The 24715-nt window shown below is 33.1% G+C and overlaps 1 protein-coding gene across 4 annotated transcripts; it reads left to right on the forward strand.

The window, feature by feature from the left end:
- The first annotated feature begins 60 nt into the window (after positions 1-60).
- LOC123522850 (uncharacterized) lies at positions 61-24715 on the forward strand. Of its 4 annotated transcripts, none has more exons than XM_053549558.1 (8): positions 61-164; positions 15536-15696; positions 16559-16594; positions 17638-17743; positions 19325-20273; positions 21741-21912; positions 23228-23281; positions 24005-24715. In XM_053549558.1, exons 2-8 carry the CDS (start codon positions 15666-15668, stop codon positions 24130-24132), a joined length of 1476 nt encoding a protein of 491 aa, XP_053405533.1. In that variant the 5' UTR covers positions 61-164; positions 15536-15665; the 3' UTR covers positions 24133-24715. The 4 variants fall into 4 exon arrangements, with proteins under 4 accessions (XP_053405533.1, XP_053405534.1, XP_053405535.1 ...); XM_053549559.1 differs by lacking the exon at positions 61-164 and adding an exon at positions 8009-8316; XM_053549560.1 differs by lacking the exon at positions 61-164 and adding an exon at positions 8418-8551.

The raw sequence follows: 24715 nt of genomic DNA on the forward strand, positions 1-24715 counted from the left end.
ATTAAAATTTATTGTCACGTTATATTTGATTGGATTACAGTCAATGAATTTGACCAATCAAATCTGTCTTCACATTGAGCACATCAGGTGCCCGTCAATTTGTCAACAAGAAAATATTTGTCAGCGAAAAAAAGACAAAGAATCAACGTATTCTCTGACTTCCTGTAAGTAAGATACGAGATAATCACATATAACTTTATAAGGTATCGTGACCTATTCATGATTCCATCATTTATGTTGTCCAGACCGGTTAGTCCAAATAATCTATGTTGGAGTTTTTGGAAAGCTTGCTTTTGACTGTTGCTGTCCTGTTTGAGGGTAGCCTTACTTATTTGGCATATCAAGATGACTTATTTTATGAACTGTTATTTTATAGGAAGCGGCTATTCCTACGGACCCGTAAGAATAGCCTCACAGGCTATTCCTACGGCTCTCCCGTAAGAATAGTGAAATAGCCCGCAATTGGCTATTCCTACGGCTCTAAAGACAGTTTTGTATGTCCATTTTGAATTGCATTGTACTTAATTAATTCAGATGGTATATTTCCGAAGAAATTGTTTACTTTTCACTATCACATCGAGAGAACAGGCAGTGATATCGAATAATCAGGTCTAGGAAAGTGGTACATTTACAAATTTATATGTAAATTTACAAATAATCTATAAATTTACAGATTTTTCGATCTGTAAATTTTCTGATTGTGTGTATGAAAATTGATGAAATTACATTTATCCCCAAAACCGCAGCTTGAAATTAATTGGTTTATTGGTTTATTTCAAAGAATATTTATTGTATAGCTCTTTGTTTATTTGCAGTATGCACAAATAAACGTCATTTGTGAGTTTCAGCCATTTATATTGACTTTGAATTTTTGGCATTTTCAAAAAAATAAAAGTCAACAGAAATGACTTACAACTGACCTTTATTAATACGTACCATATGTACGTAAGTAGGCCTAAATCAATTAATTTCAAGCTGCAATTTTGAGTCCAAGTATGATTTTAGAAGTTTTCAACATTTGATCTGTAAATTTATAGAATGAAAAATCTGTAAAATTATAGATTATCTGTAAATTTACAGATAATCTGTAAATATGCCATTTCCAAGACCTGATAATGGAAAAGGCTGTTCGAAAATATACCAGTTGAATTAATTCAGTACAATGCAATACAAGATGGACTTACAAAACTGTCTTTAGAGCCGTAGGATTAGCCACCTGCGGGCTATTTCACTATTCTTATGGGAGAGCCGTAGGAATAGCCTGTGAGGCTATTCTTACGGGACCATAGGAATAGCCACTTCCTATTTCATAGCTGTCATCCATCTAAACCTTACTCGTACCTGCATTTTACTGTGTTAGGAAAGTAGGAAAACAAAAAGTAATAAAATACTAGTCAAACTTTGTTGCTCCAAATTATAAAATCAACATATTTGTGTAGAAACTTCAAATTGGTTGAATATAACTCGAAATTTTGAAAAAAAAGGACTTAAATCTTTTGGAAATTATGTGTAAACAGGTGCAAGGGGATATATATCTGGCATATCCAATCTGACACCATAAACAAACTGATTACTGGATGGCTAGGATAAAAGCCAAATGCCTGGTTAATGGACAGCTATACGCTTGAAATCTTGCAACAAATAATGCGGACTACTCGCACTAAAGTAGGGGTCTCGTTAACAAACAGCTAGACACATAGTATAAAACTGTAATCAATCTTACTATTGTGTTTGCCCAAAATTGCAATATTTACCTGTGCATGCTACTTGCTAGGCTTAATTCAGACCAAAAATTTTATATACATCATAAACATGTTTTTAATTACTGTTTCTCAACAACAGCATAGCTGTCAAGGCTCTACAAAGGCCACAAGTATGATTTGGTTCCAAGGGTAGCTGACCGCCATTAGAGTCTGGGAGGCAAAGCCCCCCTAAAAGCCGGAGACGCCCTGACATTGAAAATTTAGGGGTTTTTTTCAACACAAAATAGATCTGGTTTTGAATCGTCTACCTCCATATTAATTTTTGTGATGTTTATTTATGCGTTATGATATACAAGTTGCACATGTGAATATAAAAACTGACGCCAGACACATTTGATTCAATGATTTTCTACGAAAAAAAGTTTCATTGCTTCATTTCTTAAAATGCGTGTGACTTGGAATAGTAGGCGTATGAGTGTGGTATAGGGCCAAAATGCGTGTGACACGCGCAATGCGTGTGCCTTGACAGGTATGCAACAGGTAAAACTAAAAGCAGAGGTGTGACATATTTGGTAATAGCAAAAGATTTGAACATAGAAATGAATTATCTAACGTGTTCTGTGAAGTATATGATTCCATTTTATGCAATAATTACAATAATAAATATTCGTAGACACGATGCACAATTTATAAATTTTTTACATTATATCTACTATAGAAAGTATGTTAAAGTTAAGGTGAAAACAATAATTTTCCTAAGATATTTAATGACATGAAAAATAATAAACTTTTAATTTTGTGATCATGTTTAGGGCATTCCATAAGCATGCTAAAAGGGGATTTCAGCAGGAGTCATATTTACCTTCCAAGCATCCAGACAAGGCCGATAAGGCTGGAAACAGTACCAATTTAAGTAAATCACCCAGCACTGAACGCTAGTCAGGATATCAGTTGCGACCGGGAATCAAACCCGGACTGCTGGCATTGAAAACCAACCTGCTAACCACTGTGCCATTGACTCCATCAAATTTTGAGTGCCTACAGATATATGTCAAATTTTTTATTCCATTTATACTTAAAGTGGCTTAATCCAGTAGAACCATACTCAATGAATCCTTATCAGCTGTGAATGAATTGCTTTAATCTAGTGGAGTCCTTATCATCTATGGATGAGTCACTTTAATCTAATGCTGCTTTGCAGCTGTGTCCCTAGAATTCTTAGCACATGTGAACGAGGGCTTTGATCTAGCAAAACTGTCTTCATACAAACCATATCTTCACAGGTACCCATCTGTGCCTAAAAACGTACAAAGAGGCACTTGAGTCTTCCCCTACCATCAGAAGAGGAAAGGACACAGTATGGCCTAAATTGTGTTTTTGTGACTTGTAACTCAATAGAAAGTCATGTTTTAGGGTATATATTGTAACTTTTTACTTAATCTTTACATTTCTATTTTAGCTATGGAGCTCGAGATTTATGTCAAAACGTTTTTAGATTTGAAAAATGGTAGTCATAGTGAGCAATACCATAGAAAGAAAATATAGAGTGATTCTTTATATTTCATGAACTTTTTATCCTTAAAGCACCCTTTTTATCAGTAAAATACGACTTGAAAAGTCTCAAAAAAGTTAGTCACATTTAAAATTTTATGTAAAATTAAAGAAATTCAGCTACATAATTCATAATTTTAACATGTCCAAAACATTGTGGAATGATACTTATTTCACTTGGGAAATGATAACATTTTACTCGGACTTTATCATAGACTCCCTGTGTAAACTCTCAAACTTTTAACTAAAATAAAGGTATTAAATTGATATAATATTTCAATGAAACTTCAAAGTTTTGTTGTTTGTAGCATCATCTGGGGCATGTGCAGTGAAAAATTTATTTATTTATTTCTTAAGTCACTATATGTTCATTATAAATATGTTTTGTTATATCCAAGTGAAAACTGGCAGGTACTCGAAAATTCAGCTCTCTGTTTGGTCAGTTAGAACCCCTTAATGTACTGTGATGTCATGATAAAGTTATGAATATACCTTAAGGCTTAAATTTGATGATACTCATTGAAATATTTACATGTATTGAAACAATACTAGTTAATGATTTACGATATCTAAAAGCAATTGTTGCTTTAAATCTAAAAAAAAATTGTTAGGAGGCAGGTCCCTTTAACAATGCCTTAAAGTTGATGACTTCTTTTTATGAATTTATGTGCCAGTAACTAATGTAAAAAAAAATAATACAATATTTTTATAATGTTAGACGTAAAAAAAATGTTTCCGGTATCCCGACCTACCCCTAATTTTTGGCCCAACCCTAAAATGTTTTTATGGACGTTGAGAATATTTTTTCAGCTTTTTAACAAAAAGTTGCAAAACTGCACTTTTAATGCTTTAAACATGGTCAGTGATGTTATGAATCAACTTACTGATGTTCTAAGGCATAGCCCCCTTATTTGAATGTATAATCATTTTTTGACATAAAAAATAATTTCTGAAAAGTCTCACTTAATAAAAAAAAATGTTTCTGACCTACCCATCCTAATTTTTTTGAGCATGTTACGATCGTAACGATGTTACCAGAAACACAGAATTTTTTAGGCCTTATTGCATACATGTGACAATTTAAGAAAAGAAATCAATTTGTCTCTAAATCAGTAAATGTTAATTTTTGCTTAGTCAATAAATTACCAGTAATGTAGTAGTGACTTTCATTTATTGATAACTTAAAATTTGATTCATTAAATTTATCGTCAGACATCAGGTTTTAACCCTGGGGCTGTATATAGTTAGACCTTCCTTTTCATTCATAAACTGGAAATAAATAACATACACCGCTTCTGATATTTCAGGATAATCTGTCAGTTGTGCATTTCAACATCTACATGTACAATGATTTTCTGTGAAATCATTTAAATTCGCTGGCATGAAATTTCGCGCAAACGTGCAAAAGGACTGTTTCGCGCAGACTAAGTTAATTCGCGCATTTTCAATATATAAATGAAAAAATATAAAATAAAAAATAATAATAGCGCGGTCTTAAATTCGCACATCAGTCCTAGCGTGAAATACGCGAAAATTAGTCCTACGCAAATAAAAATGATTTCACAGTATTTGATATGAGCGGCCAAGTTAGCTGTGGCAGAGTGGTCAAGATCTTTGACTTGGAATCACTTGCCCCTCACTGATCAGTCATATAAATAATTAATGATATAATAGTAAATTTTACAATGTACTGGTATTGTTTACAAATCTTTTTACACCAAAAGTTAAAAAATTAACCAGGTGATATTTTTTGGTCATGATAATTTTCTTTATCAAAAACCTTTGCTTGACCAGGGGCAGCGAAATCTGATTTTGACTTACTCTCTATAAAATTCGAGAGTAAATTAATTATTCTCTAAACTTTCATAACAGTAAGAAAGAAAACAAACACAGAAAGTAGGAATAAGGCTAATATTTTGGCAGTAAGTATCGATTTACAAGATACATCAAAAAAATGCACGTTTAATTAAGTGTTCATCTGTTCCGAATGTCGTAGTGGTGTTCCGGTTGCGGTTGTCGTAGTGTCGTTGGAATGGAATGGAAAACTGAAACGAAACTAACTTAGAATTGAACAGAATTTCAAATTAAACTAAAAGAAAAGTAACGCATGAAGCCTTGCTCTGCTTTAACTGAAAAAGAACTATTTTTAGAGACAATTAAATGTAAAACCATCAGCGTCATATCCTCCTGAGTAACTCCGCCTGTCCGCCTGTAAAATAACTGTATGTAAAAATAAAAAGAAAATTCAATAATACTTGAATAAGAATATTTTCTTTCTCGCTTAGTGTCCATAAATAATGCAGATAACAATAAAATCTTTTATAAAAATCTGAACTATTACAGAACGATTGATAAGAATGCTTCAGACCTTTTAAGCATATGGGGAGGGTGGGTAGGGCATTCACTATTTTAAACTTCACTGCCAAATATTTAACCTCGAGATGAATCAAAGTAACGTTGTTAAGGTATATATATACCCAATACACAAAGGCACGATAAGCACGAGACTATTCCCGCCAACCTGAACTACTGTAGAGACTGTTAAATTAGCGATACTGTAAAGACTGTTATTATCGTACCGAGAATAATTTCATTTGTTTGTCCGTATTTGTCATTTGCTATTTTTTACTTGTCCGTATGATAGTTATATAGTAAATTCTGTCAAATTTCACTTGTCCGTACAAGCTTTGGGACAACCTGGGCAATACGGACAATTGAATTTGCCGCCCCTGACTTGACATTTAGAATATATTGATATTGTCTTCTCAGCGCTAAAAGAATCATGTGTTGTATATAGACTGATCATACAGCACAAACGATGGACCTGCAATTTATATAGGGAGTCGTGTAATATTTTTGTCCATAATGCTGGTGGGTTGAAAGATTATTAAATAAATGAGTGACAAAGCCTCCTTTTTCACTTGCCATATCGAGGGCTGAGCGCGAAACTATTGTATCTTGTTCTTTATTTATATACAGTTACAATAGTTTCGCGCTCCGCCCACGATATGCTGCCAAATGAGAAATTGACATATTTACTGTTGCGGTTTAACTGACTGGCAGTTTTGCAAAAAAAGAGCATCAACAGACTGTGATATTAATAAATACTGTAATAGTTACAGTTGCTGCCAGTAGTCGTTTAAATACATAAATGTGTACTGATATTTCAAAAAGGTGATGGACATATCTCTGCCACTCAAAAAATTATGAGATATGTTTATTAAGGGATTTTGACTACTTTGTTTTGTAAACATGTTTGGTTTACATATATGCAACAGCTGTGCATGTCTGAAAAATAAAATAGTTCTGAGTGTTTACATTATGTGTCATATATATCCTGGTATGGTAGTTGAATGCTTGATTTTCTCAGCATGACTATCTCGGAAGATTCGATAAAAAAAATAACATGGCCCCCAGCATTTTCCCTGATATGTATTCTTGTAGGAAAATAACTAAATTAGCTTGTTTGGAAAAGTTAAAAACTTCACTTGGAGGCATGCCTGTTTTGTGTTTCATCGTTATCTGACAGAAAAGGAAGTTATGCATAATGTTACCATCACTTCACTTGTACATTTTGTTTTAGTTTTAAGATTTTATGTAATGAAGGAAGAAATGAAAATATTAAGGAAGTCTTTGTGACAGGAGTGGTGTACTCTACAAGTACTTGTATAACCAGATGTCTATCTATTCATTTTTGTTGCAGTTGAGAATTTGATAGCATAAATTTATGATATGAAATCTGATATTTTACTAAACTCAATTTTTACAGTGTCACTTGCACATTTTTTTTAAATATTTGTTTAATGGGTGGGCATGAAGTGAAGAACATTTTAAAAAGCATAGCTAGTATTTCAAATGTTTCGGATGGTAAAAGCTATTTTAATGGCAGCAACATAAAATTTAATGAACTGTACATTACAAGAAGTGTTAAAATTACATGAAACAGAAATAAATGATTTTATACACTTCAATGTATAAAAAATCAATGAAAGGGAAGATATGAATCTTGGATAAAATCCCTCTCAGACAAGGTCATCCCGCCGCCCCTTTTAAGAAAAGATTAAGTCATCAACAGGGATTGAAAAGTAACATTATTTTTGAGGATATTATAATTCAGTTTTAAACATTAATTGAAAATTAGGATGTTTCAAAAATCAAAGAAATTGTTTATAATATATTATGATCTTTTGAAATCTAGAATTTCTTCCAATTTGGATATTGAAGATATCTAAGATACAAAAAGATGCAATAAAAAATTCTTTTATCATGATTATTGGGAAAAATTTCACCCAAATTTTAGTGTACGCCTTTAAATTAACCAAAAATATCTAAAGGTCTAAGGGTGGGTGGGGAAGGGTTTTTTTTTCTTGATCTATAGCCATTTTATACTGAAATTGCCTGAAGGGGATTATTTTAGTAATTATAAAGATATTTTTTATTGGTGTGATAAGGCTGAAATATGCAAATGATAGGTAAGAACAATTTTGCTAGTGACCCAGATGTCATAATAAATTTTTTAATAGGTGTGTTATGATCAAAATATGCAAATGAGGGTTAAAAACAATTCAACAGTTACGCAAATGACACAGTTTTTCTGTTTACAAATTTGCTCTCAAGGTGTCATTTTATATCCTTTTATTACATAGTAAATGACGAACATGTCGCGCTATATAGTATGTATATAAACATTGAGTGTGTCACCTGATTATATACGTGCATTTACATAGTTTAAAATACCTGGACGCACAGGTATATAGGTAAACTTGTAGTATCGTAAAAGTGATGCAGTACAGATTTGTACATATCTACGTGACTGTCATTGCCAAGTTATGCAAGGGAAAATAAAAATAACAGTTTACTGACTTTTGTGTGGATAAAGTGTTCTGCGTTTTTTTTTTTTTCATTCACAATTTTATTGAATTTTTAAGGCTTGAGTGGAGAAAGTAAAGAGAAAATTGAGATTTTACTCACAATATGTCGAAATACACATTGAGTTTGAGTCATGGAAAAGTTGAATGACTCCGAAAGGTGGTGACATTAATTTTTGACGATTTTTATCAAGGTGAGTTCATTGGAGATTCGTTTCAAATAAACAAATATACATTATTCAGTACAGATAAATGTTTGTATTGTAAACCTTAAAGTTGAGTCACTGTTGTAATAAAACAGGGACAATTGAAGTTTTGTGTGTTTTATGGTATAATCGCAGTAAGATTAATGTGTTGAAATATTCTGTAAAGGATGTTTAATATTTTGTGTGAAAATATCAATGGGCATTAAATGGGAATATTGTTTTAGTATGTTATAAAAAGTTGAAAGATACAGTATTGTATCTTTAAAAAAATGATGCACATCAAAATTGCTTGATAGATTTTATACTAGGAGTTGTATGGTGATACAATTTTTACCAAAAGTTATTAAAATTTTAGATGGGACCTTAAACATAGATATTTGATGGGATGAAACATGTGGGAAGTAACACCAGTGTCAGAGAACTGGATTAAATCATGGATATATCTTTAAGACTTGAGCCTGAACAAGGATTTGAACCAGAACCATGTTCTAAATGGAATCAGTTTTTAAAACCAAGATAGCACAATAGCAACAATAAGACAGTTGAACCAGTAACTGCTGGTTGATGATAGAATTTCCTTAGCTGTTTTTGCAAGTTCTGTTGCTGTTTCACAGAAATTAATTTTCTAATGTATATGATTTTCCTTTCTTTACCAGGAAGAGAAGTGTTGAAAGCAGGAGACATTGTACCATTAACTTGATTAAGTGCATGTTGTCAGCCCATAGAAATTGAGTTTTTCTGGGAATAGAATTGTTGTGTGCTTGTTGACTGCTTTTTCTCTCTCAAATTCTAGGTGGTTACAAATTTTCAGTGGATTTAAAAGATTGGATGTTTTTTGAAGTTTCTAACACTATCTTAAATCGAATGGGTCTAGCACATTGAAAGGTCAGCAAATATTAAATTGTCAAAAATAATTTTAAAATACTGTTACAATATTATGTTTTGAGGCTAAACATGCCGGACCCAAACTTGGTAGAAAAAGTGATTAAAAATTGTGGAGTATCGCAATGAGAGAAATTGTTGAATTACGTTCAAGGGACTTTAAGTGTTTATTTTAAGAACATTGTATAGAAGGAATTATCTTATCTTTTTCCCCCCCTCATCTGTCATGAAATATCATCACCTGTCGTAAGTTACGTTGACAATTTGACATATATGGTACATGTACATCGGTTATATTGATTACATAATTATCATACTTAAGCAAGATATTAACGGATATATTAACAGCCAGTACAAAACAATATCTCGACAAATGGACAAGATATAAACGAAATGGAGTTTTATATGAGCTGTCTGTTCAAAACTGTATCTTGACAAATTGGAAGAGACAGGATAAAAACCAGATTTTGACAATTTTGAAAGATTACATAGGTTCTGTACTCAGGGAGCGTACAAAAATGATTGATGGTGTTTCTTCCGAGTGGTTAGATTTGGTTGTTGTTTTTTTAGTTGTTGTTTTAATGGTGTTTATGTTGTTTACATGTTGTTATTTAAAGGGAAATCTTGTACCAGGATGATAAAAGTGTTGATTTTTTTACCCAGCTCTGTTGTTTTGAAGATGGTAGGACTTTTAGTTTGTGAAAATGGTTAAGTGGGATGGACTGTAATGCATTTTCATTAATTTTGATTTGATCATAGGAGCATAGAGTTACTGATAAAGGCTGTGTTGTTTTCTTTTTTCCAAAAATAGAGGATACTTCATATATCGGTACAGTAAAATCATGTTATATTGTTTGCATAAAGTTTTATGGGTTCTTTATGGGAACATACAGAAATTTTATGGAATTTTTGGAGGGAACAGTACAAATATTTTATGGGTGGGAGTTAAATTTTGCGGAATGCTGTAACTGTTAAATCTATGAAAATTAGTCCTCAGTAATATATTATATACTTAATGGTTTTGGAGTATTATTATACATGCCAATAAGTTTTTGAACCTCAGTAATTGTAGGTTTTTTTGGCAAATTTAAAAATCTTTTGGTATAGTGATTTATACTCTGTTTATTTTGTCGTATTTTGATATTCTTTGATAATTTTTAAGAGTTATTTTAAGACCAAGGTCCATGTTTTGGAGAAGGAAGTTCAAACATCACCAAAAGAAAGAATTTTTTTACATTAAAATTAAACAGTGTATAAAACATTAATATTATTCTAAAAAACTATTGTCCATTTACTCATATAATTATGTATTGAATTTCGAAAAGGTCCTGCATGAAGGGGCCACACTTCTGAACAGTTCAATGCCTTTAGAAACTCACCATTTTTAAAAAGCTGTTACATGTCTTGGTTTTGATGCATAAATTTGCAACAATGTACGAGTGCTTAAACCTTACATATCTAGATTAAACATTGTTTTTTGACAGTTGTTTACTTTTAATTCTTTACAAATGTTATTCCTTTTTTAAGGGAGACAACTCTCAGACAGATGGGTTGTTTATAAAGATGTTGTTTGTTTACTAAAATTTCTGTTGTTTTGTGATATACTGCTAAACCTTAATTTCAGGGGCATGAAATTCCATTGTTTCGGCAAAAATATAAATGTATCTATTTCTTTCAGATATGAATTTGTTGATTTCAGTTTTTACATACCGGTAAAATATGAAACAGGATTTTTAATTGTTTTGTTGTCGAGTTTTTCAGTGTGGGGAATCACACATGATGAAAATAATCTCTACACCAAAATAAATTTATGAATAATATGGGATAATATTGAAGTATCTTTTGCTGTAAATCTAAAATATAGCCTATCATATGGCAACATAGATGTATCCTAAAACTACATAGATTTCAATTACAGTCACCATTCGATTATCTGGAACACTTCAAGAAACTGAGACTTCTTATTTTCCTTAGTGTTTGTAATTACAGGATATCTATCATTATTGTCAACTACATAATAATTCAACAATTTTTATTAGTCATATAATATTAGGCTGTGTTTAAAGTTCATATCTTAAAATGGTAGGAAATTAATTCATGTTCTTCAAAATATAACTTTGGCTTAGAGATTATTTTGAACAAGTGATTACCCGCAGTGTTTTTGGGTTGACACAACTACGAAATCTATGAAAATTAGTTGATTTAAGCAGTAAATGAAACTGTAGACAAATATCAGCTAACTATTGATAATTATTGCATTATAGATGGTATGTTAACAGTGTCCTCAGATCTCATGTGAGTGCCCAATTATTTATTTTTAGCTCACCTGTCACAAAGTGACAAGGTGAGCTTTTGTGATCGCGTGGCGTCCGTCGTCCGTGCGTGCGTCCGTCCGTAAACTTTTGCTTGTGACTACTCTAGAGGTCACATTTTTCATGGGATCTTTATTAAAGTTGGTCAGAATGTTCATCTTGATGATATCTAGGTCAAGTTCGAAACTGGGTCAAGTGTGGGCCAAAACTAGGTCAGTAGGTCTAAAAATAGAAAAACCTTGTGACCTCCCTAGAGGCCATATTTTTCAATGGATCTTCATGAAAATTGGTCAGAATGTTCATCTTGATTATATCTAGGTCAGGTTCGAAACTGGGTCACGTGCGGTCTAAAACTAGGTCAGTAGGTCTAAAAATAGAAAATCCTTGTGACCTCCCTAGATGCCATATTTTTCAATGGATCTTCATTAAAATTGGTCAGAATGTTCACCTTGATGATATCTAGGTCAGTTTCGAAACTGGGTCACATGCGGTCAAAAACTAGGTAATTAGGTCTAAAAATAGAAAAACCTTGTGACCTCTCTAGAGGCCATATTTTTCAATGAATCTTCATGAAAGTTGGTCTGAATATCTTGATGATATCTAGGTCAAGTTTGAAAGTGGGTCACGTGCGGTCAAAAACTAGGTCATTAGGTCTAAAAATAGAAAAACCTAGTGACCTCCCTAGAGGCCATATTTTTCAATGGATCTTCATGAAAATTGGTCAGAATGTTCATCTTGATGATATCTAGGTCAAGTTTGAAACTTGGTCACATGCGGTCAAAAACTAGGTCATTAGGTCTAAAAATAGAAAAACCTTGTGACCTCCCTAGAGGCCATATTTTTCAATGGATCTTCATAAAAATTAGTCAGAATGTTCACCTTGATGATATCTAGGCCAGATTTGAAAGTGGGTCACGTGCCTTTAAAAACTAGGTCATTAGGTCAAATAATAGAAAAACCTTGTGACCTCTCTAGAGGCCATATTTTTCAAATGATCTTCATGAAAATTGGTCAGAATTTTTATCTCGATGATGTCTAGGTCAAGTTCAAAACTGGGTCACATGAGCTCTAAAACTAGGTCACTATGTCAAATAATAGAAAAAACAACATCATACTCAGTTTAAAACTGGGTCATGTGGGGACAGGTGAGCGATTCAGGACCATCATGGTCCTCTCGTTATTTTGCTTTTAATATGTGAAAAATTCAGATTTTTACATTAATTTTATGTTAAAATCAGATGAGTCAGGTGTCATGGTTATAAAAGCACTACTTTCTGTATTTTGTTATGATCTTATACAATTAGCATTGCATGTATAAAGGGAGGTAATCTGAGAAACAAAAAAATCAATAACATTTCCTTATAGTTGAGTATAAATGACCAAATTGTTAAACCTTTGACAAATATATTAGAAAACTATTATCGAAAGCAAGATTTAACAAAACATTAAATAAATGTATTTTATTTATGTTTGTAACATAAAAAGTGGTTGAGCCAAATTATAAACAAGAGCCTTACGAGCATTTAAGCATTTGGAATCATATTATTGTTAAAAACTTTGAGTAAGTACATAAAAGTATTTTAATCTTTGAAGTAGTCTAACTAAGTATGCATTATGTTTAAGTAAATATAGTTTTGTTTACTTACATTATTGATACAGTGTTTAAATATTTAGTGATACAGCTGTTATGATTATTTTATAGTTGTCTTATGGTCGAAAAATGTACAATAAAAATATTTGCATATGTTAGATGTGAGTATATTCCAGTTTGCCCGAGGACGTAAACTTATATGAATAATATCAACCAGTTCTTGGTAAATGTTTTACAGCTGTTGTAAAGTTTAAATTTACAATTTTCGATTAATTTTTGTCTTTCAACGATGATAATTATGGAATTGTCATATCTGATTTCTTTTGTTATTTTCAAATGTTTAAATTTATTTGCATTAAAGGGCCATAAGGTTTTTAATTTTATTAGCTCGACGATTCGAAGAATAGAGGTCCAGCTATCCTACTTGCCCTGGCGTTAGCGTGAGTGTCACACAAAATGTTAAAGTTTGCGTACCACCCCAAATATTTTCGAAGTCCATTGAGATATTGCTTTCATATTTTGCATACTTGTTTACCATCATGACCCCTGTCTGTAAAAAGGAGGAGGCAGCTCTATCAAGCATTTTGACTGAATTATGGCCCCTTTTCGACTTAGAATATGCTTATTGTAATGTTAAAGTTCTACTCATAGCTTATATTATACTATCAAGCACTGAGAATAGTCGAGCGCGCTGTCAACTGACAACTCTTGTGTTAATAACAGATGTAACTGCTGTCCAGATAATCTGATTTAGATTATAGATAGGTACATGGTTAGGAAAATACTACTTTCATTACTGCATGTAATCTTATAGATAATTTAAAACAATGGAGTAAATATAACTTCCTACTTCTGTTAATCAGTATTCAAACATCTAGCAGAAATTACAGAAAACACTTATCGAAAATGGGATTTCAGAAAAAAATATACTCAATATTATATTTGTTCATAAAAAATATGACAGTCAGGTTATAAAGAAAGGCATTTAGGGCCTTTAAATTGATTATCATAACAATTATTTACTAAGCTCAGCACCTCTGACCAGTGCTTATGCCAGAAATGCACAAAAAAAATGTAGAGTGGCCAAGTTTTGCACTGGATAAGATGCAAACCCACAATAAAGAGTCAGAAATTAATGTTCAAAATATAAGATAGAAAACTCTTAATACGTACCTGATTGTAGCTGCTACAAATGTTTTTATTAAGAAAAAAACTGTGTTATGAAGAGTATAAAAAAGGTCCGTTATGAAGGAAGTGGATCGGTAATTTTTAGTTGATTATGTTTGTTTGATTTCGGCATTCTCAAGGTGTACGTTACAGAAACCATAGCTCGTATATGCTTCAATTACGACTAAAAATACCGAAATATTAGTCGATACTGTTACTGTAAAATTTTACCCTTTAAAAAGAAAAAAATGTTGTTTATACTTAAATGTTTTAACAAAAAACATCTGTTTTGGCAGTGAAAAAATGTACACACATTCATCAGGCTTAATTGATAGCAGAAATCCTGTGATGAAAGATTGATAAGCTTATATAGTAGATTGTTGTGGAGAAAATGGAATTAGCTATAGTAATTATCTATCGTAATGTTGTGTAAGGACATTTCAGTATTACAACTTGAGATCAATCAGATGATACTTTTACTGATAGGGACAATAATTACATTATCTTTCTGATGTTGTCATTCATTTGTGATGTGTCATTGAGACTGTGATCGAAAGTCGACAATGAGTCAGCTGTTGTTGATTATAAAATGTATGTGCCATGTGATTAAATCATTTGATGTGTGCAGTTTACAGTTTTCTTAATTTTTTTTATTGGTTGTTGCTTTCTTCAATTTTTGTTGAAATCTTTGGATTAAATCAATCAATATTTAGATCTATGATCTTTATCTTTGGATACTAGATATCTTGGTATTGTGCCAGTACAAAGTGTAAGGAAGTAGAAGTTTTTTGTGTTATCTTGAGTTGTAAGATAAGAATGAATTGTTCATTAAAAGATATAATTTAAAAAGCTCAATAGAGAAAGTGCAGATCTACAGATCGTGGGTGGCCCTTTGATAAAAACATTGTTGTCCTCTGCCTCTGATTTATGTGGGGAAGTTGGCAGTTACTTGCAGAGAACAGGAACTGGTTTGTACTGGTACATAATCCAGGAACACAGTGGTTAGGTTAACTGCCTGTCATTACATAACTGAAATACCTTTGAGAAATGACATTAAACCCAAAACAAACAAATTGATATTTTGAATCTGTTTGTTGGTTTTCAGTTTTCATAGACGAACTCTGTATGTTTGCCATTCTTGAAAGTCTTTTCATGAAAAACTATAATGTGTTTTGATTAACTTTTGAACATTCTCATGCCAATTAACATACTTAAACTCTATAGTTCTCATTAAATTATATTTGTATTGTTTCAGATCCGACTTTTACCCATGGACCTGCAGAAAACAGGAAGATGATGTTCAGATAGCAGACTGGGTTTAGTGTTCAAGTTTTTCTCAAAGATTTGTATATATAGTTGTGGCTACTGCTGCACCAGTCTACACTATGTCAGACCCTGAAGAGATTACCATTGTTGGTAAGTTTATACTTTATGAACTTTATTAAGGGCCCCAAGGAGTGGTATTATAAAAATCTTTCAATGCAGATGGGAATATCCAGCTCAGAGCTCAGAGTTACCATGAGACCAGTTAGCAAGAGCCGGATATTTCCATCTATAACTACAACCTGTGATAGATTCTTTTTCTTGCGTACTATATACTTTAAATAATAGAAGAAATAAAATTAAACAAATGTTTGTCATTTAAGCACTGTTTCGTTTTTATAGTAGTGTGTGAATTTACACTTTCATTCATAAATTACAGTATGAGTGACATCTTACAGCAAAAATACTTGAAACTTCTGTCTTGCATGCATGAAACAGAAATGTAAATCTCACAGTCCATTATAAGTACATTAGCTTTGTAGTCAATCTGTTAGTTTTTGTGTCTCATTTGGCTTAAAAATTATTCAGATTTTCTTACTGATCAGTTTATTTTTGTTTTTGTCTACTTCAAATGGCTCAGACATACTTTAAGCAAATGTCAGCTAGCTTTGTCAGCTGTAGAAACAGACATGGATCAGTTTGAAAATCTCTTAAAGCTGAAGTGTTTGCTTCCTTACTGGCAGACATGGGATTGAATTCCACTTGGAGAAAATTTAACTAAAGACTATTCAGTATTGTCTTCCTAAGTCAATTATTTTTGACAAGGTACATCAGCAAAAGCAGTATACACCAATATCAACTTCATTTTGCAAAATCTTTGCTTACTGTATAATAATAAAGCAATTGTTATGACGTCAAACATCCTATTTGTTCATAAACAATGATGAATTATTCGAAAATAATCAGCCCACATAAAATGCATTACAAAATTAAATTAATTACTTTATTTTTTCAGTTCACAGTGCCAAAGGCATTAAAGGGAAGAAACCAGGTATTTAACACAGTTTATAATTTGTTATATTAATTTTTATATCAGCTGTAACAAAATTGCTTGAGGGTTATGTTAGATTGTTGATAAAAGATCTGTTTAATTATTTGAATTGAATTTGACATGATGTTTGATATATGCCAACTGGTCTCTAGTATGCACATAGAATTACACAATCTGACATACAGTAGTTTGGTTGTATAATTCTCAATTAATGTCAAAGCTTTGTAGACCTCTGGAAACCTCATATGAAATAGCAGAATACATCTGTTTGAAGAAATGATAAACATAATCAGTGTAATATGATTGGTATAATCTAAGAACATTGTATCATGTGAAAGGAACCTTAAGTTTCAGATGTTGCATATGTTTTAAACCACTGATATTTTTTTATCCAAAAATCAAATTAAAGGACAAAGATTTTTTATTTATTTCTTTTTGCATTCAGAATTGTCTTTCGGGATCATAGTTCTTTATTCATCAAGTTGCCTTTAAACATTATTTTACTTAAAAACCCTGCATGCAAGCATTATACTTCATGAACCTGAAATTATCTATACTCGTAGATTTATAAATTCTGAGATTGTATTGTATATTTATCAATATAATGATTAATATTGTTATATTGTTTTATTAAATTGGTTTAGAATAATGCATTACATTTATTTGACTTTTAGAAATTTTATTGAATGCCTATTTTATATTACTCACTTATTAAATGTCCCCTGCCAGTCAATATGTGTTTTATTACCTTTACCCAGCTAAATTTCTAAAATGGACTGGTCTGTCATTCAATTTGGGTAGTACCATTTATTATTCAAAGGAGTGTTTAATTTACTGACTGAATAGCGAACAGTGCAGACCTTGATCAGCCTGCACAGAAGTGCAGGCTGCTGTTGGTCTGCACTGGTCGCAAAGGCAGAATCAGGTGCCGGCAGCAGGGTAAAGGTTAATATGATTTCAATACACTACCATAAGCATTAAATTATTACTAAAATACTTCTTCAGCAGTGTACATTTATTTTAATATCGTGTATCTCTTACAGGACGGCACAAGTTTTCTGTGATATTTGGTCTTGGTGGAACAAAGTTCCGCACAGCAGTGGTGAAAGATCCAGATGGTAATCCAGACTGGAATGAAGAAACAGTTGTGTAAGTACTTCATGTGCTTATAAATAGGTACATTATAAATAATCAGCTAGCGTTACCCCTTCATTAAGTACTTTTCAAGTCAGTCTCTAAACTTTCCTTAATTATTCTACCAGTTCTTTATAACATGGGTTTGAGCTAGCTGGCCTTAAGAAGGGAAAATGCAGTCTGCAGATGTCAAGGTCATGAATTTTGTATGCAAGAATGGCAGTCTAGTATATTCTCCATGATGATTTGATGAAAGACATTGTGCCTGAAATCATCCGTCCTCCTCTTATTCATGTCGAGAAGCTTGCAACAGATAAGTACTGGTACGGAATTAAGGAACACTAGATAGGTAAAATGGCTGCCATTATGTAACTGAAATACTGTTACAAAATACAAATGTAGCACTAAACCCAAAACAAACTTTACTGTGAGTAAAAGAATGGATGAATATCTGCTTTTTAGGAAGCTGTCCAACATGCTTGTTAAGGCTGACGATTTTACCTGTTAACTGCCTTAAATTAGATGTTTTTGTGCCCCAGAAGGGAGGCATATTACTTTTCAACTGTCCATCCGTTTGTTCGTTCATTCGTTAGTTCGTCACAAGTTAACGTTTTGCATGAAGGCAGTTGACTTGCAAACCACTTCACCCAGGACCTTCAAACTTCACATGATGATAGTACTTAATGAGTACACCACCCCTACTGACACTGGGGTCACCAGGTCAAAGGTCAGGGTAACAGGGGCCAACGTTAACTTTTTGCATGAAGGCACTGTACTCGCGAACTACTGCACTCAGGACCTTCAAACTTCACATGCTGATAGTACTTATTGAGTACACCACCCCTACTGACTTTGGGGTCACCAGGTCAAAGGTCAAGGTCGCCAGGTCAAAGGTCAAGGCGCTGCGGTGGCATTTGTCACCATTAGTGACAGCTCTTGTTTCTACCAATAAAAGCAGAACATTCCATATATTAGTTTGACTTTCAACATCCTCCTTCCAGAACCCTAGGAGAATGACAAGAAATTTATATTAAAAACGTTTATTTCTTCTTTGATATCTGTGGACAAAAAGACCTCTGAACTTCAGTTGCACTCCTGAACTTATAGAGTATTTGTGTGCTAATGATAAATGCAAATGATTATACTGAAACTGTTCATCAAAGATCATGTGAGAGTTAGTGTAGTAAATTAAGACAGATGATCTGAAATAAATTATGTACAATGTATAAGCCACAAATAATGTACATACTGTAATTAACTTAGGTATGAAAATAATTAATCTCTTTATATAGACAGTGAGTGGTTAGACACTAGAAATGTTTGCATTTAAGAAATTTCTCGATAGCAGAAAATTTGTTTTTAACATACTGAAAAGGTTGAACAGCCAACAAAAAAAATCTGGAGAATGGACCTCTTGTGAATTATTCTGTATGGTGTATAAAGGGGTATTGTAATAATTAAAAGATTATTCTGCTAAATGTATTACTTCAATTTTGGTATGTCTTTTAGGTAAAATAGTTGATCAAATAAGGTCTTCTATAGCACTTTTTCTTGAGCCCTGTAAGTATATTAACTTCCCATTGTTCCTTGTTTCAGGCATGTTTCAAATGTTTTAGATCAAGTGTTCTTCATTATAACGGAAAAAGATGATATTTTAGGACAAATCAGTATTCCAGTGACTTCTCTTAAAGCATTAAAGGGCCAGGCAAAACATATGCCACTACAACCCCACAAGAAGTGCCCTTCTCCTCAAGGAGAACTTGTCTATCAGTGCTATGTTTCTAAATATAGACCACCAGGCGATCATCTGCCAATTATTAAGGGTGTCACTCAGACGCCTCAGGATGTTCAACCTCGGTCAGCATTCCAGCGCTTGCGGAAACGTATGGCATCACCTGTAACTCAGAGGCGCAACAAGAAAGACGATAAAAAAGATACAAAATCTGGATCTTTAGCAAATTTTAACAAGAAGTTTTCACGATCTATACAAGATCTTTTCTCATTTAGTAAATTCAGTGCCAGTGAATCCATTAACGTTGACGACAACGACTCAATTAGTAGTAAGTCGAGTCAGAAGAAAGATAAAAATAAGCGAAGATTCAGCTTGAGTTTTCTCAGTGTGAGTAACGATTTAGACAAAGCGGGCGATGACCCACTGATAACTAGTTGTACTCCGAATTCAGGTCCCATTGATCAACCAACTAGACTAGCGATCGAAGGAAGAAATTTAGGGGTCGGAAAGTCGGATATTTTATCGCTAAAAATAGCAGGTTGTGATTGTACAGACACAATAGAATTTGAATCGTCGAGCAGGATTTACTGTACGACTCATTTCTGGAAAGTGTGTAAAGGAGCAGTGATAATTGATACAATATCAGGTGGAATAGGAACATTAAAAGATGGATTTTGTTTTTACGAAGAACTTGATGCGAATGAAAACTCAAGTACAAATCCATTTGAAAATGACATGGATGAAAAGAAGGATCAGTTGGGTTCTGGTCAAAATGAACAGATAGACTTCTCTATAGGGGGAAAAGAGATCAAGGTATTCCTTACATCATGTTTACATTAAACTTGAGCACTAATTTACTCAAGCCAGTTTGAAAGATTTCCTCTTCTTGAAGTTATTTTCATAAATTTTGCATCTGAAATACATAATTAAAGGCCTTTTTGATTAATGTTTGAAGAAATTACCCTCCTCCTGCTTCATCTGGGAACCCTCGTGTTTCAGCCATGTGTTAAACTTCATTGTAACTGCCAGGAAGAAATTATAATGTTAGTCAGTGTATTTGCTGACTTTGCAGGGTATAGAATATGCTCTAGTTTCATGTGTTTCTTTAGTCTAAGAGTGGCTGCAGTGGTCCAGTGGACTACAAAACCAGGGTCATGAGTTCATTTCCTCACACCTTTAACTAAACTTTCTAACATTGGAATAACAGTCACATGTACGTGTGCTACACTGGGCATGCTTAAGAATCAGGGAAGCTTCTGGAATTGGAGTTTCTTCTGTATCTTGCATTATACTCCAACTAAACTGCTTGGCTGAAGATTTTTTTTAACTTGGAACCATTGATTTATTCCTATTTTTTGCTGTAGGATGATGGCTTTGTTCATTCTACTGACCTAGATTACTGGGAAAAAATTTAATTACTTTGGCAAGAAATTTTGTAGTTTTGGCCAAATAGCCTTTTCATGATGATTAAATGAATGGCAATTTTATTTCTTCATTTGGATTAAATTTTATAGATAAGGATATTAATGTTTTTGTAGTACCCACTAAACATATGCAAGTGCTCATGCCATTGTTACTTTACAGATAAGATTTTTATGCCCCCGGCATCTACTGATGCGGGAGGCGTATAGTGATCGTCCTGTCCGTCCATCCGTCCGTTCGTTTGTACGTCCGTTCGTCCGTCCGTACGAGGTTAACCAAATGGGACCGTCTCGTCTAGCATCAATACCCCATACTAGAATGACTTGATGCTAATGCAGATGTAATCTGTGAACATTTCTCATCTTCAGACATCACCTGACCTCAGTTTGACCTTGACCTCATTTTGGACTTGGGTTGCTTTATATGGGCCATCTCTTGGTTAACCGAATGGGACCGTTTCGTCTAGCATCAATACCGCTTACAAGAATGCATTGATACTAATACAGATGTAACCTGTGACCATTCCTCATCTTCAAACTTAACCTGACCTCAGTTTGACCTTGACCTTGACCTCATTTTGGACTTAGGTTGCTTTATATGGGCCATCTCGTGGTTAACCAAATGGGACCGTTTCATCTAGCATTAATACCGCTTACAAGAATAAATTGATACTAATACAGATGAAACCTGTGACCATTCCTCATCTTCAAACATCACCTGACCTCAGTTTGACCTTGACCTTGTTTTGGACTTAGGTTGCTTTGAACGCAGCTCCTCGTTTTCAGACTGTTGGCAATATGGCTAAATTGTCGAGATTCTGTAAGATGACTTATAAATTAATGATGTTTAAATTTTCAGTCTGGATCAAATACTGTACCTAGAATCAGAAACTCCGCCATTGTTGCCACTAGCACTCCCAATCGTTCCCCAGCTGCTTCGACACCCGTATCTCAAGGTCGCTACCAAAAGAAGCATACTAAAAGTGCAAGTGAGACAAAGGCGTTAGCTGTCAGTCAACCACCTGTTGAACGTGAGTATTACATTGATAAATTAAGATAATTATAAGGTAATAGAAGTAGCTTGTTCGCACCTTTTTTCATAAAAAAAATTTTTATGCTCAGAGTGCTCAAGATCTTGTGTACTTGGTATTTATGCACATGTTGTAGTTTGTCCCTTTTCTGACTTTTATATTTTATCCTGTCAAGCATTTTTAGTAGCCATGTGTCATACAATGTTGACACCATTCCTTTTTGTTATCTGAATTTGTTTAGGAGACGTTATTTAATGAAAATGGTCTTTGATACGAAATTTATTTATATATAAATTAAGGCAAAGTTATCCTGAAACACTCATAAAACAGTGTTTCAAAAGGTGTAAGCAGTTTAAGATGCGTTTAAAATAATGAAAAATATTCTGTCTAGGATTTTACCAGTATTTTGTACAGGTTTTCACTTTGTTACATTCCCCTGTTAAGTGTTTTTATATTGAAATTTTACATTCTATGTATGAAAGAGATGCATTAGTGTTTTTGTGGGTGGAAATTCAGCCCCATTCCCTGTGCAAAAAGTATTCCCTTAATTTCCCATTTTGACAAAAAAAGTCCCCTTGTCATGGGCCCTGCCCCTATTGCCCTTGAACTGAAAGAGAAAAAACACTAAAATTTGATGCAATTTACACTTGTGATACTTTCAGGCTCTCATTATTAATGTATGAATTGTTACGAGACAGATGTTGTACTGCATATCAATAATGTTCAGCTGGCATTCTTAATTAAAGAATTATGTTTAATTTATTTCATATCGCTAATGTGGTTTTGATTGGAGTCTAGGTCACTGGGTCAAATATATCGAAGATGTAGTGTCTGATTAATTGTATATTGTTCTAGATAATTAAATTTATGCAAATTATACCTTCAAAACACTTTTGCGACATGTATTTAAGTAGGATTATGATGTTTTTAAGTTAGAATTAGATAATGTTGTAAAAGAATGAGTAGGGTATGTATTTTCCAAGTTGACTAAAAATTATTATCATTCACATGAGACTGAGTTTGGAAGGTTATTTTGTTTAAACAAGAAATTTAGTCTCAGCCAAAACATAAATTTCCAAATTATTATTGACGTCATAAGTATGTTTGTATACATTGTATGAAGAAGTATTTTAATCCAAAATGCATTGCAAACTTGAGTTGTCTTCTTTCTTCAACCATAATATGGTTTAAATTCAAAGTACATGAATTTTTTGTCATAGCCATTTTTACTAAAACTTTACATTATTTATGTGTGCATGTGTTGTGTGTGTGTGTGTGTGTGTGGAAATTTTGAGACTAGAATTGTATATTACAGATGTGTCAAAGGAAGAACTACAGTCAAAGATAGTCCAGCTTGAAGAAGAAAATGCAGTGTAAGAAAAAATGAAACCGCATGAAAATATGGTTAAAAACATTACTTTCGTTATCATAAGAATGGACTTAGTGACACAGCCCCTTCTGAACAATTCATGTGGTCCAAGCTATGTTTTCTTTATACTTGTTATGTGTTTTGCTGATCCCATTGTGACTTAAAGCATTCATAACTTAAGAGTTTTACTGTTAAAAGAAATAAGAATCACTGTCACCTACATAACATAGAGGACTCAGGTTTATTAAGGCGCCTCTTGCCAGAAGGTTAAGGTCTTTTGGCTTCTATTTACTTTTGTCCTCACCGCTGTGGGTTCAAGCCCTAGATGAGTCACCAAGTAAGTAAGCCATCCAGGTTCCATCCAGTGCTTTAAAATGCTTCTAGAAGGGTAACATATGATTTTCCTCCACTTTTCTAAGCTGGAAGGTTGTCATATGATGTGTAATGTTGTTGGGGTGATTTAATCCAACAAGCAAGTGGAATTTTAAAAATATATGCCTTTTAGCATCTTAAGCAAAAGACATACTCTGTGTAAATCACATTCTGTATTTTAAGGATGAGGGCAAAGTATAAATTTAGTGGTTGCAATTTTAATTGCTTAGTGATGCAATTTAGCATACATTTTGACAATTAAGGTTCATTAAAAGTCATTAATTTTCCATCTCTATTCTGTGTAAGTGATAATAATTTATAGATGATAATGTGTTTTCTCTCACTTTCTTTCAGCATTAAAGAAGGATAATACAGAAATGAAGTCATACATTGATAAACTTGTTGCAAAGTGCATGTTACACTGTCCAGAGGCCCTTGCACAGGAGGACGATGAAAAAACAAAATTGTTTGTGCTCTGATGAGGCCCCCACCTTCTGACGAAATACAACTGTATACAGGATTCTCATTGGCTGAAATTTTTATAAGAGCCATGTGAAAAAGTAACAGAAATGTAAAAGTTTAAACAGTTGTTTAAAACTGTGAACAGCAGGTTGATATGTGCAATGTGCTACAAGTAAATTACAATATGAAGGACACACAGGTCCAAAAACTGGTACATCCATAAACCAGTTCTACCATTTCAAACACCAGTTACACAATGTTTGAAGAGTGATATCAGAATGATGAATGTCAGTATTAGTATATTTGAGGGCAAGAACACGGAATCATTCATGAATGGATAAATTTAGGCTGAAATGACTTTGAATGTATGAGACAAATTTAGACCAGGAATTTGTATATGAATTTTAAACAGAGCGGTTTTACTGTCCTCAGGAGAAGACATTTTTAATATTAAGAGAAGATTTATGTTATCATGTAGGACACAATATCTGAGATTTTATTTTACATATTAGTGCAGTTGATGCTATATTGGATGAAACAGGACCCTCATTAGATTGATCACTGTATTGTACTGCAGGAATATAGAGTGGTGGAACCTAT

Source organism: Mercenaria mercenaria, chromosome 8 (assembly GCF_021730395.1).
Source record: "Mercenaria mercenaria strain notata chromosome 8, MADL_Memer_1, whole genome shotgun sequence".
NCBI lineage: Eukaryota > Metazoa > Mollusca > Bivalvia > Venerida > Veneridae > Mercenaria > Mercenaria mercenaria.